Genomic DNA, 18,644 nt, shown 5'->3' on the forward strand with positions numbered 1-18,644 from the left:
ACATAAACACTATGCATGTTCACATTATTTTAATGTAACAACTTTACACTGATAAGGTTAGGAAGCTATTTTGTTATTCTAAAATCTTGTTAACATTTAAATTTATGTCTTGTGGCTATACTTTGAAACAATGTGTATTTTAACATGGACTGGCCCCATTCACTTTCAGCGTCTTACTGTAATGGCTTTTTTATTATTATTATTTTATTGTTTTTTAAATAGGGATGATTCAAAATATTTTTTGTGGTAATCAATGCCGCAAAAAGCTGTAAATTGGGCTTAACTAGTATTGAACCCAGACTGACACAAACGGTTATCCAATTTCACATGTAGCAAGCAAACTGCAGTGTGTGCACATGCGATATACACAAGAACGCTTTCTTTTCCATGTATTTATTTGCATTCAAATATGATTCTTATTGACATCAATATTGCCATTTTTTGCCCAGTCATGGATGTTATCCTCAAACAAGATTTAATGAAAGGCAACACAGACACTTTATACTTAAGTCATAGCATAGACTGGTGGTAAAGGCGGCTGTCAGTCCACTGGTGGATTGTGTGTAAGTCAAAGTGAATGGAATATCATTTCAAACAATACAGTATGGGATGTCTTAGATTCCCATAAAAATAATAATAATAATAAAAAACAAGCATGATACAAACATGGGCAAGCTGTAATGATAAAAACCAAAAATAAATGCTTAGCTGACAAACACAACACACTCACACAAACGCTTGGTCATTCACAAACTAAACACACACATGCCTGGGCACATCTTCCTAAACACCCTCACACACGCAAAAAGACCCACACACTAGCATTCACCTGCATGCACACATGAACTCTCACACAGAAATAAAAAGAAAAGAAATATGAAAATAAAATTGTAAAACCCTGCTAAGTTGCATACATCCGCATCTTGTGTTGTAGAACTTAAAATTGAAAATGTGTAATCAGATGAAATGTGGAAAGCAAGCCTATATAAACTGTGCTAGCCCCTCCCACAATAAACCCCACCCACTTCACACACCCTGCCCACATCCCACTGGTTCTGCCACGTGGACTGCTGACTCAGCACTGCCCTCTGCCCTGCATTTCAACAACATATCAGCATATAGGTACAAACCTAGAATATTAAACAGAATTTCAAGAGTGTAGTTGATTTTCCCTTAATGTCCCTTAAATTCTGTCATCATTTACTCCTCGTTTATGTTGTTCCAAACCAGTATAACTTTTTTTATTATTATTTATTTTATGTGGAACACAAAAAGAAATATAATTAAAGTAAATGTTGCTGAGGCTAATATTCTACCTAACATCTCTTTTACTGTTCCATGGAAGAAAGTCTTTGAACAAAATAAGGTTGAATAGATGATGACAGAATTTTCATTTTTGGGTGAACTGTCCCCTGATTTTATTGTCAGTAGTTTAGTAGATATGTGGCCTTATGGGTGGGTCACACCCACCCAGATTTTATTTAATCCGGTATGTATTTTCTAGTATGTTTTGAGGTATAAAGGCTGTTTGTTGGGGCAGTGAGATGGTCCAGTGAAATAGAGCCAGATTTCCATCCAAAGGTTCTTTACAGGTTTAAAGGGTTTGAGTCTTGAGCTCAATGGGCTCACCGCGGGTCTCCTGCTGGTTCTTGGCCTCTGGAGGTCGGCTACCCTTGAGAGTGGCTAGCCTCTCATAAAGACCCCGCATACGGGGGAACAGCATGAAATCATACAGAATGGCACCCATAGCACCACCAATCATGGGCCCCACCCAGTACACCTGTCACAGAGCACAGAGAAAGCCAAAGGTTAATACATATTATGATACAGTATATTATTTATTTCATGAGATATATGGATCCTGATTTGAGTTTCTTACCCAATGGTTAATAAAATTCCTCATGATAACAGCAGGACCGAAAGACCTGGCGGGGTTCATACCTGCTCCAGTGTAGTACATCTGGTTCAAACAGAAACAATGTTCTTAAAGAGATATTTCATCCAAAAACTACTGACATTCTTTTGTCCATGGAGCACAAAGGGAGATGTAAATACGTCACCATTTAAATTAATAGCCTTTTTTTCTCTATACCATAAAAATGAGTTGTGACTGAGGCTGTCAGTCTCTAACATACTGCATTTTGTTTTCCACTGGAGAAAGTCATGAGTCATGATATATATATATATATATATATATATATATATATATATATATATATATATATATATATATTAATGTTGGTAAATGGTCTACTGCAAATTTTTAAATACTTTTGGTGTACTGCATACTCCAAACTTTTAATAGTAAAACTAAAATATTAGTCAAATCTTTCTCACCCCCATCAGGTGGCCCATGGTAATGGAAAAACCGATGGAAAGAGCGGCAGAACCCAGGCGTCCGTTTCGTCGCTCATCTGTGACAGCAAAGACACAGACCACCAGTTGCATGGTGAGGAACACCTCCACTGTGATCGCCATGCCCAGGCTCATGCCTGGCTGCAGCTGTAGGATAACACACAGACGGGTATGAAGAAAGCATTAACAAAGAATTAAAACTCTGCAACACCCCTCTCAATTAGGGCAGAATAGTGCAGTACTATGACTAGGGTACTAAGGTTCTAGGTTATGTGAGAACTATAAATAAAGGTTTACATCTCATAATTAAATAGACTTTTCATATATCTAGCTTTTTTAGTTTTGTTTTTTTAAAATGCAATCCAAAATCAAAGTGTGTTTTGTTATGTTGACACATGTCCGGGTCTAGGGCATTGTCCCCCTAGATTTTTCTTATGCCCCTCCAGTCAGGCAGCATAACGACCAAGGGGACCCACTCGATCAGACGAAGAGAGAACCTAATGCCCCCCAATGATCACATCCTAGTACTGTCCTTGTTTTGACACCTAAAGAATTCCATTTTGCTATTATTTAATCTATTGATGTCGGTATGCCTTAGCGGCATATGCATTAAAAAACATGAAAACTTGTACTTTTAGAGTGACATCAATTTAGAGGACCAATATCTTGTACTTTTACTTACCGTGTTAAGTGCCAATGTGCCTCTCATGTTGTTGGGTGTAACTCCATAGAGGGCTCCAGCTCCTGCCAGGGCCCCCAGGCACTGAGCGCAAATGTAGAAGAAAGCGCGGAACAGAGACATCTGAGAGCCAACTAGGTAGGCGAAGGTGACAGCCGGATTGATGTGTCCTCCGCTGATATGGCTGATGGATTGGATCAGTGTGGCAGCAGCAAAACCAAAGCAGAGGGCAGTGTGGAAGACGTGGTACGGTCCGGAGGTCCAGCGAAGCGCTGCGCCCATCCCAAAGAACACGAAGAACATTGTGCCGAAAAACTCAGCAAACACCGCCCGCCAAAACATTACAGAGCGGAACTCCCACATCATGATTTATGAGATCCAATTTAGATGAGAGGAAATTAGAGGAGCTTTTGAGTCAAAAACTGGCTAAAGGAAGTCCTTTTTGAGTCCTTTTTTCAAACTTTTATCCTGTTTGACTAGCCGAGCCGAAGTTGTCACAAAAAAAATAAACAAAAAGGAAATAAAGTCAATGCAGAAATCTTCTCCTAATAGAGCTAGCCGTTAGCTAAGGCTGTGTGGGAAACCGTGAGTAAACGGTCACACGTGAAGCCATGCATAGGTCTTCTCAGCCAGCGTTGTTTCTCTTTCGCCTGCAGAACACCTAGACTGCTAAAGAAACATGAGGTGTGTATGGTTGTGTGTGCACACGTAAAAACTTTGGAGGGTTTTGTCAGAAAGACCTGGACATCGATGCTAAAGGCTAAATCTACAGGGCTAATTCTAGCTGAGAGACACAGAAGAGGTTACAGAGCATATCCTGCCCATGCCATGTAGACCTGGTCTGATGGACCACAAAGGGGACATAGGGGGCATTTATAATGGCCTAGGGGCCCAGCGTGACGACATAATCCCCCCCTGCGAGACAGAAGCTAAGGGGGCATCCCATATCAACCATGCTGCACTCACTTCTCTCTCCATTAAACTCGAAGAGAGTGAGATTAAGATGAACGCAATGGCTCATTGGAAAGATATCTTTCTCGACAAGGGGATAGGAACACCTATGCCACCCAAAATATTTAAATAAACCCTCCAATGAGAGTCATATGGGAACACTATGACTGCCCAGACCAGTAAAGATCCTGATCCTGCCCAGACTGTTAAAGATCCTGAAATGTCTCGTTTAAGTTTGCTTTCTAATAGGATGCTGGCTCTTTCTAAAATAGGGTTCTGGGTTGACATGCAAAAGATACTTTAGCTTAGTCATTCATATTAATAGCTTTGACACATAAAGTGGATTTATTTTGCCAGGTTAGATGTGGGAGTTAGTGCTGAATTGACTTCACACACAGGCATAGAAAACACACACCCGCACATATCCTCGGAATGATGTCTGCATCTGCACGCACAATGTATCTCCATCCCTGTGGCTTAAGGGAGGCCCTTAGGAGAGAGATATGAGCGAATAGTGTTCAGATGCATGCATCGAAATCCCTGACCACAGGAAACTCATTGTGCCTCAGAGCATGAAGCTAGCATGTAAAAACCTCCTTTATCAGACTTTCTGATTTGAGCCCCTGTTTGTCTTTTGCGCTGTTGTATTGCACAAACATTGAAATCGAAAACTTTTAGTCTTAACCTTTGGAATTACAGAAGCCCGTAACGTATTTTATTGCGTTAGATAACAAAATATCAAACCACGTGGTATTTTATTTTCAAGAAAAATTTTTAAAGCATAAGCACACTTTTTAAAGTAAAATATATCACAAAAAGAAGACAATGTATTTGAACACTTTCTGGTCATCAACATTAGTGGAACTAGAGGTCTGATACCTGACCTGAGCCTGATGGGTCAGTTTTCAACTACAAGTTGGTATTGGGTTCGGGTTCGAAAGTAATAAAAAGTGAGGTGTGCGAACAGACAGTTTTAGGGGTTGTTCACACCGAACTTTTTTTTTTTTTGCGTGCACCTCTGCGGTTTTTCAATTATTTTCAATTATTATTTGTTTTATTTTTATGTAAACATGCCCATGCGTCTTTGTCCGTTTTCAGCGTCTCGTTGTTTTTTCAATGTCTCGTGCAGGACCGCCGCCCTTACAAAAGAACTAAACTAGCCCCAAATTTGCTGCTCATTAGTTTCACATGCAAATGAGCTTTGGATTCACTGAAAATGTTGGACAGAAGTTTGCAGCTCTTCGCTGGTAATGGTGAACCTCTGGCAAACCTTTGGCAACAATAGACAATTTGCTACAAGTTTGCCTCAAAACTCATTTGCTTGTGAAAATTATCGATTTTCGTAAAGGCGCATTTTTTGGCATCTCGAGACAGCTGTGTTTTGTTTCATTTGAGCTTTTGTTTATTTAGCACAGAAGTCACAAATATTCAACAGATAGTTTTCCACCTAGAAAAATTTCAGCTTTTGATAAACGGTCAGCCAAAGTTTTTCCCTTTTACCTTGGGTGTGCAAAGGGGCCACTGTGCCTTGTTAAAACTGTATGTGCACTGTTACTATACTGTTATGAACGTTGGCTGCAATGCCTAAACAAAATACAGCATATTGCAAAACATTTACTTGCTTGGAGAATACATTATAAAGAGAGTGTGTGATTTCGGCGTAAAATGAAATGGTACCGGTCAGGTAATGTCACACAGTCTTGGTTACAGGACAGGTTCAGGCTCCAACTTAAGGCCCCTGTAGACCCTTTAAAGGGAACACGTCCATAGTTAAAGTGATGAACTACAACTTTGGTTACTCTGCTAGGACACCCATGTAAAATTGAGGAGAATTGACTTTATACAGCCACTAAAAATGTCCTCTGGTCCAGCTGGTTAAAAGTAATCGCAAACATGTCTCAGGAAAATGTAGTTAGCTCAGAGAAAAGCTCTAGATTCCAGTTGGTTTGATATTCCTTTATCAGCAATTCCCTTATCTAAAAATCTAAATATATATCAAATGTAAGTAATCAATGCAGTTTCTGGACAGATCATGGAGCTGTATGAGTGATGTTGGTGAGTATGTTTCTGGGTGCCTCTGGTTTGTTCAGGGCAGAAGTGATTAGGCAGAGGTTTGTATTGTGTGAGTTGCAGATCGCTGTTGGAGGGGCGTTGGGCCTCATAGCCAGATAAAGCCCTGGAAAATCTCTCTGTTAGTGGAGCTGATGGTGAATTAGGATTGCTGATCTCGTCTGTTTTACTCAATCACACCTATGCACACACATATACACACACATACATATTGAACAAAACAAAATGCTGGCTGGCACTGTGTGGATGTTCTTCATTGTTTAAGTGCATATGTGTGAATGTGTGTGCAATTAATCTTGTTGTAGGTCCTATGTACTTTATGTACGAGTGTTTGTATGTGTACTGAAGTAACACTACAGGTGCACACTACCAAACTATTTAATGCTTTTTTGAAATATCATAAATAATTATCATATGTCTATTTATATGTTGATAAGATTATAAAAATCGTGGTTAGCATGCTTTTTTGTAAGTACACAGGTAACCAAAACTGATATTTAATATTACATTTTATTATAATATGCTACAGTTACAAGTTGAGATGTGGAGTATTTTATTTCAGAGTATATTGCAAGTCTACTAACTGTGTCATGCATGCAAAGAAATGTAAAAGCATAGGTTATTGTAGATGTGCCAGTGTATTCATATTCATAGTCATATTTGATATAATATACACAAGATTACAGTTTGATATTACTTAAGTGCAGAAGAGCTTAAGAACCATTTACTCATACATCTAAAAGTGAACTTTAGCTCCAAATCACAAAATAGACAAATTAACTTGCGTACATGAGACACAGAAGAACACAATCGTGTTTATGCAACAGCATTAAAGTGACACTAACAGTTTGCAAAAACATATGGAACTTTTCAGAAGCTTTAAAATATTGTTGATAGATTAAAGCTGTGAAATTTACGATGAAATTCTACAGTTATTTGGTTAATAGTGAAAAGAATAAATTCAATATTATTGAACCAAAATAGCAAGCTCAAGCCATGGTGGCGTACATTTGGCACTTTTTAACTATCCATGTGCAATAGGTTATGTACAAATACAGCATTCATTATTCATCGGCAGCTTAAGAGTAAGTCAAAGTGTCCATTACTTCTGATAACAGTAGAAAATTATAGAATGAAAACAAAACCTTCAAAAAACAATTAAGCAAAAAATTATATATATAAAAAAAGATTCTATTTGTATTGATTGTGCTGGTAAGAAATTCAAGTTCTGATGCTTCTTGTACAACCCACTTTCATTTTCACCACAAATGTTGTCTATTCACAGTCATATTGCAACTATACAACCTTGATTTCATTTCAAGTGAACATCAGATTTAATATCATCTGGTTGTTCTCTGCTTTTAACATCAAAATGACATGTGTTGATCAGTTTTTGCTAAAGCTGTTGATGTTCTTACCCCAATAAAGGAAAACTGTTTAAGGTGTTTACATGACCTTACACATTGCCGGCTTAAGAATGTGCACGTAAACTCGCTCCTTGTCAAGCACACTCCTTGTGCACAAGTGTGTGAAGCACTTAAAAACCAATTTTGAAATGACATATAAACAGTTTAATTTACATGAACTGCCCAAATCAACCAATTCAATAAAATGACGATTCACTAAAATGACCAAAATCGTCCATCTTGCGTCTAGCTTTGAGCGCGTACATCACATCCTGGTTAAATTTGTTTTAAACTGTGAAAAGTTTCTTTGTTGTTTTTAGTTTCATTTGATGTTTTAAGGTTTTTTATTGTCATCGTAGTGAACCCTCTCTAGTTAAAAACCTCTGTCAATGTAAATCCAACCAGAGTTCCTAATCAGATGGAGATGTTTGGTCCACTGTGCTTGTAAGTCCTAATATTAATCTACTTGCTGGGACGATCTATAAAATACTTAAAACACTCAGATTAGTGCTGGCTGCTCACCCTATCTTGAGTTTAGCTGTGTTCCAGTTTGTTGCTTTGTTTGTTTCTCATGGCGCTCTGTGTGACAGTGGACAGGGAAGATCGAGACACACTGGCTGTCTCCACTATTTCAATGTCCTTACAGGTCAAACAAGCCACCAACTTCTGCCTAGATGCGCTGGGTGCAAAAATAAACTCATGAGATACTCCAGCCAGAACTGCGCCTAATATTGGCCCAATCCAGTACACCTAAAAGAGAGAGAATTATCAGATTATTAAAGATTGTCATTTTTTTAACACACGGTCCAAAACATAGTACAAGCTGTATCATCATTCACAAGGGCTTTTCACACTTGAAATAGTTAACACAGTGTCATTCTTAACCATGGTTACACGTAATCCTGGGTTATCTTTCAGGTTTCATATTGACTTAACCCTGGGTTTATAATAATTCCTGGATATTGATGTTCTGAGGTTCAACACTGTATGTTTGTAAACCCTGGGTTAATGGTCTAAAGGCCTTTGCACACACGATAATGCAAAATGAATCATAGACAAATGTCCCTTTCACATTAAAAGCAAGATGATTGATTGCTGTTAACTCATTCAGGCCTTTAAAAAAGGTGGTGCTAATCGACAAGCAACTTTACCCAGGTATGCATCACTTTTGTATTACCTTTGTATTATTCATTTGCTGCATGTTACGAATTAAACATTATGGCATATAAATACAAAACCCATCTTTAGTCTGACCCATTATAACATACTTTACTGTTAACGATAGCACCAAGTTTTTATTATACAAAGACATACAGAGTGCACTGCAAGTCAAATTAATAGTATTAATGTTATTAATACTTGGCGAAGAAAACCACTTAAGATCTGTAAAGTTGTATATTTAACAAAGTGATACAAAGGCAAAGTCTATAATGTACTGTGTAGTATATCAGATATAAGAGAACTCATGTAAGATTAAATGCAAGGCAAACAATGCAGCAACATGGAATACATTATGAAGACAATCCAGAAAAGAGCAGATCATTTTTAAACGGGATGCAAGGCAGTAATGCAGCATTATCATTTACATGTTAAGGGAACCCATATGAGAAGTTTTATTTTTGGTTTTTAAGGCATTTGATGCAAATGAAATACACATCCTCACTGCTGGTTCAGGATTTCTTCCTTGAGTTACTTCGGCGTTTTATGTTGGTGGTCAAAACTGCTTTCTGTGATTTAGTGCCACAAGTTGCTCTAGTTTTTGTAATTGCAGTGGCTCCTGACATGTGATCCAATGCTTTTATTTGTATTGTTCAGGGCATTTCATCATCGGGCGAAGAGCAAAATCGACACACTATAGCTTAGCCCAGGATTGAAAGTGGCCTTTACCCTGGATTAAACTTGATCTTTGGATTGACATAACCCATTTTGAACATGACAAGTGTGAAATGTTGCGTAACCTGGGGTTAAAAGTTGCTTTAAACTTGGGTTAAAAGAGACATTCACCCAGAGTTAACATCACCCCCTTTCAAATTTAGAAGAGTAAAAAAGTGGCTTATCCTGGGGTAAAACGTGGCCTTAATCCTGGGATATAAGAGATGTTTACCCAGGATTAACATCACCCCCTTTCAAATTTAGAAGAGTAAAAAGTGGCTTATCCTGGGGTAAAAGGTGGCCTTAACCCTAGGATAGAAGAGACATTCACCCAGGGTTAATATCACATGTTTCAAAATTAGAAGGGTAAATGGTGGCTTAACCTTGGGTTAAAAGTGGCCTTAACCCTGGGATAAAAGAGAAGTTCACTCAGGATTAACATCACCCCATTTCAAAATAGAAGATTAAATAGTGGCTTAACCTGGGGTTAGAAGTAGCCTTAACCCTAGGATAGAAGAAACGTTCACCCAGGGTTAATATCACATGTTTCAAAATTAGAAGGGTAAATAGTGGCTTAACCTTGGGTTAAAAGTGGCCTTAACCCTGGGATAAAAGAGGATTAAACCCAGGATTAACATCACCACATTTTAAAAATGACAAGTGTTAAACACTGCTTAACTCAGTTAAAAAAAGTGGTTAAAAGTGGCCGTCAGAGGTGTTATTCCAGGGTTAAGGTCATTGTGAAAGGCCCTAGTATTTGTGTTCCAGCAGTGCATTTTTCGAGAAGTAATCAAGTTAAGAAATTTTGAAATTACTTACAGAAATTGCACATTTTCTCTCTTATGATAAATTTAACTAGCCAAAAGAGCTTCAAAAAGGACTAGTCAGCAGTGCTGATAAAATGGTATAACTTAGCTTACCCAGTGGTGTTCCCAGTATCCAAGTATTATAGCAGGACCAAGAGAACGAGCTGGGTTCAAGCTAGCGCCAGAAAATCTCCCCTGAATCCACACACACAAACATTTTAAGTTGTAAATCATTGATATATGCAGATGGTGAACAAAACAATGGAAACATATATATATATATATAAACAAATTCCTGATGTAACTAAAGTATAATTAACAATTGTTGTCAAATGAGCATCGGATTTACTGTTCGTGTGCCTTTAGTGTTCTTAAGAATGGCACTAGCAACACAAAAGCCACGTTTGATTCCCATGGAACGCATGTAATGATAAAATATTAGTCAATTTGGATGAAAGTGTCTGGCAATAAATGTAAATGTGCATTTCATATGAATCTGTCATAAAAAGGGTTAGGGTTAGAATGTGGAACACTATTAAAATAACGTATAATAATAATAATAGAATAATAGCATTGGCCAATAGAGGAGTATTTGCGCACTTTGCTTATCAGCAGGTTTACAGTCCTCTTACTGATATCCAGCAATATTTTATGGAAGCACACATTATACCAAACATACTAGACATATTTCTTATTTACAATTGTTTTATTGATCAAAATACAGTAAACAGACACATTTGCACAAACTTACAGCAATGAAGATTGCAGTGGTTACGGCAAACCCAATGGCCAAGTTTCCGGGTTCACTGCATTCCCTCCTGCGTTGATCTTCGACTGAGAATACAGTGAAACCCAGGACAAACGTGGCAAGCATCTCCATCCCAAGAGCTTGGCCTGCATTCATTTCAACTGGGACCTGCAGAGAAAAAAATAGCTTCATTATGATTGGTGCTACTAAATTTGACTATATCATGTTAAATATCTACAGAAATGGGAAAGATCCAATGAATGTAAAAACATCTCTGAAGAGGATAATTTTCACACAAACCAATAGCATTGACTTTCATTCCATTAAAGTGCCCTCTCACAGAAGTTAAATTTGGTCAGGCAAATTAGAGGTACAGTGGGGTCCAAAAGTCCAAAATATGGATTTCAGAATTTCTTAGTATGTTCCCTTTTGATGTAATCACAGCATGCATTCGAGCTGACATGGACTCCACAAGTTTGTGGAAAACGTAATAATTCATGTTATCCGGCATGATCTGGGAATGTTCCTAAGATCATCTTGTGTGCTTCAATGAAAACAAGCAAATCTGACTTTTGTAAAAGGATTTAACATCATCAATGTCACACATTTGCTAACAATAGATTTGTGACCTAAAATGGTGCAGAAGTGTAAACATCTGCTCTTAATTTTTGTCATATTTTAGTTTGTTCTTTGTTATTAAGTTATGTTATTAATTAATCCTAAATTTCTGTTTATTTACAAGTTTAAAAAAACCTGTACTGACTGACTTTGGACTTATAGCTGTATGTACAGTTGGTCAATATAGAGACCACTTGATGATGTATATATGTGAGATTGTTCATTTCGAAATAATGAATGACCATAGAGAACAGGGGACTCTCCTCAACCACCACCAGTGTGCAGCATAAACCTGGATGATGCAATGGCAGCCATAGTGCGCCAGTACGCTCACCACTCTCCAGCTGTTGGTGGAGCGAAGAGAGGAATGTGATAGAGCCAATTAAGGGATGGGGATTCCTGCCCAACAAACATAGTCCTAACCCTATCCCTATAACCCCAACCCTAACATTGACCATAAACTATATCCTAAAATCAGATGGAAGGTTATGACCGTTGTTCTAACACCAACTAACCATATGCATGTTGGTGAAATCAAGTAGGACATGCAGTAGGTTTAAACTCGCTGCCCTTTAACCAACAAATCCCCACTCTCTGACATTCTTGAACCATACCTTGTTAATGTAGTTCTGTGCAGTGGACTTCAGGGGCAGGGTGATGTAGAGTAGCCCAGCTGAAAGGATGCCCCCCAAACACTGGGCAACCAGATAAACTACAGCCCTAAAGACATCCACCTTCCGTGTCACCAAAAGAGCCACAGTTATCGCAGGATTTACCTTAAAACAAGGGGAAAAAAGCATGAATGAAATAGACAAAGAATTCTCTAATACTATAAAAAAGGATCATACCATCCATTTATTAACTTGCCGTTTCGATGGCCAGAAAACACAGAAACTGATCAAATGCATATCCTGAGTGCACTTTAACGTTTTTGGACGTTACAGACATTACAGCTGTTTTTCTGTAAAGCTGCTTTGGAACAATGTGTATTGGGTAAAGCACAAATACAAATCTTACAAATAAAAATATTTGACTCGATTTGACATTTACGTTACAATGTTTTTTCTACTTTTGTTCTCTGTTTGCACTCAACAACAGTTGCTAAAGCATTTTTCTAATCAGAAATTAGCATAATTAATTCTGATAAAAGTAATGGCCATCATCATCCAATCACTGAAAACCATGTTAAAATAAAATGATACATTATAAATTCTGAATCTATGTACTGATAATTATTGTCCCATATCTGACAAACTGGTTCAAACATCATCTGTAACCTGAAACTCAACTTTTGACCGGATGTTTGGATTGAATGCACTTGGCTTCATAGGAAAGCTATAGGATTCTCCCTATTTAGTGAATGACTTAACCTCCAGTGTGCTGTCGGTCTGCACTGGTCTCAGAACAGTTCAAAATGCACCTTATTTTCATTCTAACTCCATATAAAGTCTCTGAAAGAAAAATTCTAAAATTGAAAATGCACAGTAAATATAGGATTTCTAATGAAAACTTTGTGCTATTGTACACATTAGTGTACATTGTGTTTAGCAGTGTGGCATTTCACAATAAATTGCTTATATTTAAAAAAAAAAAAAATGGCATATTGTATGAAACTAGAGTCACAAATCTTTCAATGTAAAAATGCAATTAGTTTTCTTACCAGATGTAGTTTTGTTGGCTATTCTCACAAAGACAAACTCCGCTGTGATTGGTGCCATGTTGTTTTGTCACATGACTCCGTAGGTCTAAAGTTTAACCCTTTACTGACAGCATAGATTCTCCTGTACTGAGGGGTCGGCTTAAAATAAATTAAATGATCCGTTGCGTATAGTGAAGCCAAAATAGAACATCCATGCATTGTCACTTTTAAGCATCTACCAAATAGATCCTGTTCTCATAATTTAGAGCAAAACGCTTGTAAAATAATATTTACATTTATTCTTTTGGCATGGACTTATATATTATCAGTTTGTGTTCTCTGGGAATTGAACCAATGACCTTGGTGTTGCTAGTGCCATGCTTTGCCAGTTGAGCTACAACAACAAAAAACTATACTTGTAGTTATTTACCTGAGCCCCACTGATTTCACCAAAGCAATATCCCAGAACCACAGTTGCCATACCAGCAGCCAGAGCTGGGTAGATGGGCCCTGGGGAGACCCCGTCCGGTCCTGGAACTAATGATCCCAACACGGCAGACACAAAGACCAGGGAACCCAGGATCTCTGCAAGAACCCCCTGCCAAAACTGACGGCTCCTCAGCTCCTGTGTGTGTGTGTGTGTGTGTGATAGAAAGAGATAGATGAACAGGCAGTGAAAATTGACATGGAAAGATAAATCTGTGATCAATTAAACATTTAGGGACACTTAAACACCATTAAGAACAACCAATCAATTTGTAACCATTTATATAAATAATACATAAAGGAAAGACAGAGCATGCATTCTAAAGTTTCATTCTTACAATGTATCTCAACACAAAATACAACACACTGTTGAAAAAATATTGTTGAAACATACATTATTTTACATCTATTTTGCACGGTTTAGAGCAGCTAAATATCTCAAAGTACTGCTCACAGACAACTGGTAAAATAATTATATATATATATATATATATATATATATATATATATATATATATATATATATATATATATATATATATATATAAATCGGAATCAGGTCACCATAAAATACATTTATTTATCTTAGTAAAATGCATTTGTCCTTCTGTTTGAGATGAGAACATTTCATCAGCAAAGGCATTACATTAAAATATATTGCTGCAATTTCTCCAATATGAATAATATTAATAATAATAATAATAATAATAATAATAATATAGATGTTAACAAAACTTTCAAGTTGCTTAGAAATTCATCTTTAATTCACCCTAAAAGCTCATGAATCACAGAAAGTGGATCCGCATCAAACTGGGTGCAATCCGTATCAGAATCAATTTCAACAATATCCTTCAATCAATGAATGTGTTATTCATCCTTACCTCTCTGATTCCCATTCCAGTGTGTTTTCTAATCCGTCAGTAAATCTGTATGTCACTCTTGATATTTGTGTGTCTGTGCCCTGTTTGTATATGTGTTTGAGGGCATGGATTGGGATTAAAGGGTGTACTCTATCAAAAGAGGCTAATTAATTCCAGTGAAGGAGACTACAGGAGGCCCGGGCACAAAGGGATCACCCCTCCCTTTCTCCCGGTAAATGCTTATGAGTGTTTGCACGCTGATAAACCTCCACAGCTGGTTGCCATGAGGTATTCACACAGCATGAATCATAAACATCGACTTCAATTGGATTTATGATGGTTTAATTCTGTATAACAACAAACCAAAGCAGCATCCTCTCCTATCTAGATTCAACAGGTTGCTTGATGAACCTTCTCCCTCCGTTAGTTGACAGAGAGCAACCAAACTACAAATACATGTACTGAGGGTATAAGTCAATGAGGTTTGGAGAGACTTTTTTATTATCATTAGAGCTTTTTGCGTTAGTTACCACTCTTAAAATCTGTGTTTTGGTGACATAATCCTTAAATTATAAACAAATAAAAACACAAAGCACAAATGCATATATTAGCCACAGTTTCTCTCCTTTCATCATCCTACTTGTCAAGTACTGCGATCATTTCCATGGTGACAGACCATTTGGCCTGATTCAGTTGCCATGACACCTATGATGCTGCAGTGCTAGACGGTTCTTTAAAGTGGCCTGTTTGAGGTGAGATAAACATGCAGTGAGAACCTTCTATTGACCTTTAAATTAGGCATGAATTCTAGTGCTTCAACAAATCTTCATTGCAGCCTGACTCATATTAGACATGGGCTTTGCTGTGCATTTTTGTTTTTCATTTCTAGTAAAGTCGATAGTTAAAAGATGCAAATGTTATGTCAAACACACAGGAAACAAAACAAATTAGTATTCAGAAGTATTGTCTGAATTCAAGAACAATTGGTCTATAATAGTTATGTTTTTAAAGCTGTGATTAAATGTTTTAAAAGTGTCTCATGATGGCTTCATAATACTAATGCTGAAAGCTCCCTTCCCAAAAGTACAGTATGAAATTGAATACAGCTAGCTGTACTTCAGCGCAATAGTTGTCAGTGATTTTATGTGTCACTGTGTCAAGGTGGACGAACAATAAATGTTCAAATATTTTCTTGTATCCCAGCTTAATATGCAGTCAACTAAATGTAAAACAATTGTAAGTTGATTTTCCCAAAAAGTGTAAACACTGTTTCTGTTGCACTTTCCAACAACGATCTGTTTGAGCAGTTCAACCAGCCCAACAAAATTGTCACATGACTCAACCAATGGTGTGTATTTGGGATGTGACTATCTGTTTGTTTGACTTACACTCCAAAAAATAGCTTTGCCTGAACTTTATTAAATCATAGACAGTGGTTCCACATGTTTTAAATGAGTTTTGTTGATTTAAATTACTATGTAATTTCAACACAACTTGTGTAGTAGACATGTCAATGTAACTCAAACAAATCTGTTTTATTTCTTTCTGTATTACCTAGTGAAAGTGAATGCTAGCATGCTAAATACATGCTAGTTGGAAGCACTACAGAGTGTAGTTGAGTAACTTTGCCATGGTTAGCACATTTGCTCAACAAAGAGAGCAATCGATTTCATGTGCAACATCTACCCGTCCTTATCATTAGCTCAAACTCCACTCTTCATCATTATAATAATAACCCCAAAACTCCTACATAACAGAAACTATTCTAAATCTCAACATTTAAACACTAACAAGTATCCCTCTTTATCTTCATCTTGCACAAAAGCACATAAAATAATACTGCATTTTAACATTTACTCGAGTCCCGTGCAAAGCATGCTGGGAAATGGAAGTCCCCTGCCCAGTTTCATCAATGCTACATTAACACACAAATAGTATTCATGTAGTCCCAACTCAAATGGATTAAGTAAACTTTCATTTTACACATTTAAATAGATAGAATGCAATGAAATCAAGTCGTGACAAAATGTTCTAGAATTGTGTTGCTTTAGTTCATTTTAATTAAGTAAATTGAACAAGCAACATAAATCCTTTAAGTAAATGGCAGATGGAGGCATAGGTGGAAATCATGCGGGAGTTGGGGGTCAGGACCCCCCCCATCTGAGGGTTGTCCCCCCCCCCTAAAATATCATTAAAATATGTGTATTGTAAATAATATAATGATATATTCTTAAAATAATTGTTCAAGTAATAAAATAATACAAATGTAAACAAAAAAAACCCTTGGTGTCCCCTTCAAAAATTGCTCTTGAGAATTGTTATGTTTATTGTCCCCCCCAACATTTTGATGAAATTTTCGCCCCTGGATGGAGGGTTTATTTGGAAATAATGTATTTTTTGCAACTCCATTTGGTAACACTAGTGTTGCAGAAATTCACACTTCACCTTTAAGAAAGGCTTCTAATGTTCATGGGCCATGACAAAGTCGCTTTTAGACAAGTGGGTTTGCTTAGCTGCCATCTTGGTACATCCTCAAACAGCTATTCTCTGCTCATGCCAGTACAGCTACTGTAGAAATGGGGAAATCTCCCAACAACGGTTTCAATAATTTAGCTTCTTTAGCTCATATCAGGCCAAAAAATGAAAGCAAAAATACACAGATACACATCTTTTCATTTTTTTTATTGTTTATAATGTTCAGGTCTTTGAGACATTGCAGACATAACATCAGAAATTCGCATAATTCTTTCTGATTCAAAATAATGGCCAGTATCATCCAATCACTGCCAACCATGTTAAAATTATACATTATGAATTCTCAATCTATGTACTGATTACCAATGTCCCATATCTGCCAAACATGTTGAGTGGTCTGCATCATCTGCAGCTCAACTTTAGCACTTAGCTGCACAGAGAGCTATAGGATGCTTCCTTGCTCCCTATTTAGCGAGTGAATTAACCTCCAGCGTGCTGTCTGTCTTCACTGGTCTTAATTCTAATTCCATATAAAGTTTATGAAAGCAAAATGTTGTTGCTTTTGGATTAACCCATTGATTCGCAATGTGAAAATACACAGTAAATAAATAGGAATACTAATGTTAATGAATAGAATCATATTTTACAGTCATAACAAAATAAAATATAATGTTTATATTGAAATGAAGCATCTCAGTGAGTATTGACGCTGACCATCACCACTGGAGTCGCGAGTTCGAATCCAGGGTGTGCTGAGTGACGCCAGCCAGGACTCCTAAGCAACCAAATTGGCCCGGTTGATTGGGAGGGTAGAGTCACATGGGATAACCTCCTTGTGGTCGCGATTAGGGGTTCTCGCTCTCAATGGGGCACACGGTAAGTTGTGGGTGGATCACAGTGAATAGCATGATACTCCACATGCTGTGAGTCTCCGTGGTGTCATGCAGGATGAGCCACGTGATAAGATGCGCGGATTGACAGTCTGAGAGGCAATTGAGACTTGTCCTCCACCAACCAGATTGAGGTGAGTAACTGCGCCACCACGAGGACCTACTAAGTAGTGTGCATTCCAAATTGTTCATTTTTTTAAATGAAGCAAAATGACCCACAGATGTGTTAATGTTGAAAATTATTAAAAATAACGAACAGATTTTTTAACGGAATCATGTTTACAGGCAAAAAATTTATGAATTGTTTTAAGCGGCATAAACAAAACTAGAGACGAAACTCTACCGCCAAACAGTTTTCAATGGAAAATGTTTTGTTGGTTCATGTCATGCTGCGGTGTCACATGACTCAGTTTAACCTTTAAATGACAGTCTACAGTGCTGTGAACAGTATTCAGTTGGTTTAAATGCACTTTAAAATCACGTCCATTCAAATCTTTCATTCATATATTGTCTGCTCATGTCTCGTAGTCCAACTGCAGTCACTGGGGGGCAGTTTGGAAATTCGAAAAGCATTGACAGATTTTAGCAGACAAGAAATTCAACCTCCTGTCGCCAATTTTACAGTCAGATCAGTCTGTTCTGGCAAAACAGTTTAGAATTGGATTTGAGCTGATTGCAAGTCACAGTGAAAGTTCAACTTATCTGACTAGATCAAGGTCAGCAATGTACTCAAGGGGTCAGGGGAGCAGGGAGTGTGTATATGCCCTGCCCATAGTCTACAACATGCTG

General features: G+C 37.5%; 2 protein-coding genes across 2 annotated transcripts; both read right to left on the minus strand.

The window, feature by feature from the left end:
• Positions 1–359: 359 nt before the first annotated feature.
• LOC127619356 (lens fiber major intrinsic protein-like) lies at positions 360–3,870 on the minus strand. The gene is made up of 4 exons (XM_052092253.1): positions 3,038–3,870; positions 2,338–2,502; positions 1,880–1,960; positions 360–1,780 (listed from the first exon to the last, which is right to left on the minus strand). The coding sequence occupies exons 1-4, from the start codon at positions 3,398–3,400 to the stop codon at positions 1,595–1,597; spliced, it is 795 nt and encodes a 264-aa protein (XP_051948213.1). The 5' UTR covers positions 3,401–3,870; the 3' UTR covers positions 360–1,594.
• A 4,125-nt stretch (positions 3,871–7,995) lies between these two features.
• LOC127619357 (aquaporin-4-like) lies at positions 7,996–14,612 on the minus strand. Its single transcript, XM_052092254.1, has 6 exons — positions 14,512–14,612; positions 13,575–13,769; positions 12,120–12,281; positions 10,891–11,055; positions 10,254–10,334; positions 7,996–8,211 (listed from the first exon to the last, which is right to left on the minus strand). Exons 1-6 carry the CDS (start codon positions 14,524–14,526, stop codon positions 7,996–7,998), a joined length of 834 nt encoding a protein of 277 aa, XP_051948214.1. The 5' UTR covers positions 14,527–14,612.
• Positions 14,613–18,644: the final 4,032 nt, after the last annotated feature.

Source organism: Xyrauchen texanus, chromosome 25 (assembly GCF_025860055.1).
Source record: "Xyrauchen texanus isolate HMW12.3.18 chromosome 25, RBS_HiC_50CHRs, whole genome shotgun sequence".
Classification (NCBI taxonomy): Eukaryota; Metazoa; Chordata; class Actinopteri; order Cypriniformes; family Catostomidae; genus Xyrauchen; species Xyrauchen texanus.

Bases quoted from the DNA above. Each gene is read 5' to 3' on its own strand.
- LOC127619356 (XM_052092253.1), bottom strand. From the start codon at position 3,400: ATGATGTGGGAGTTCCGCTCTGTAATGTTTTGGCGGGCGGTGTTTGCT. The intron at 1,961-2,337 runs GTGAGAAAGATT...TGTTTGAACCAG, and splicing joins CCATGGGCCACCTGATGGGG to ATGTACTACACTGGAGCAGG. The intron at 1,781-1,879 runs GTAAGAAACTCA...GCTCTGTGACAG, and splicing joins GGAATTTTATTAACCATTGG to GTGTACTGGGTGGGGCCCAT.
- LOC127619357 (XM_052092254.1), bottom strand. The intron at 12,282-13,574 runs GTAAATAACTAC...CCTTGTTTTAAG, and splicing joins GTGAAATCAGTGGGGCTCAG to GTAAATCCTGCGATAACTGT. The intron at 10,335-10,890 runs GTAAGTTTGTGC...GTGTGGATTCAG, and splicing joins CCACTGCAATCTTCATTGCT to GGGAGATTTTCTGGCGCTAG.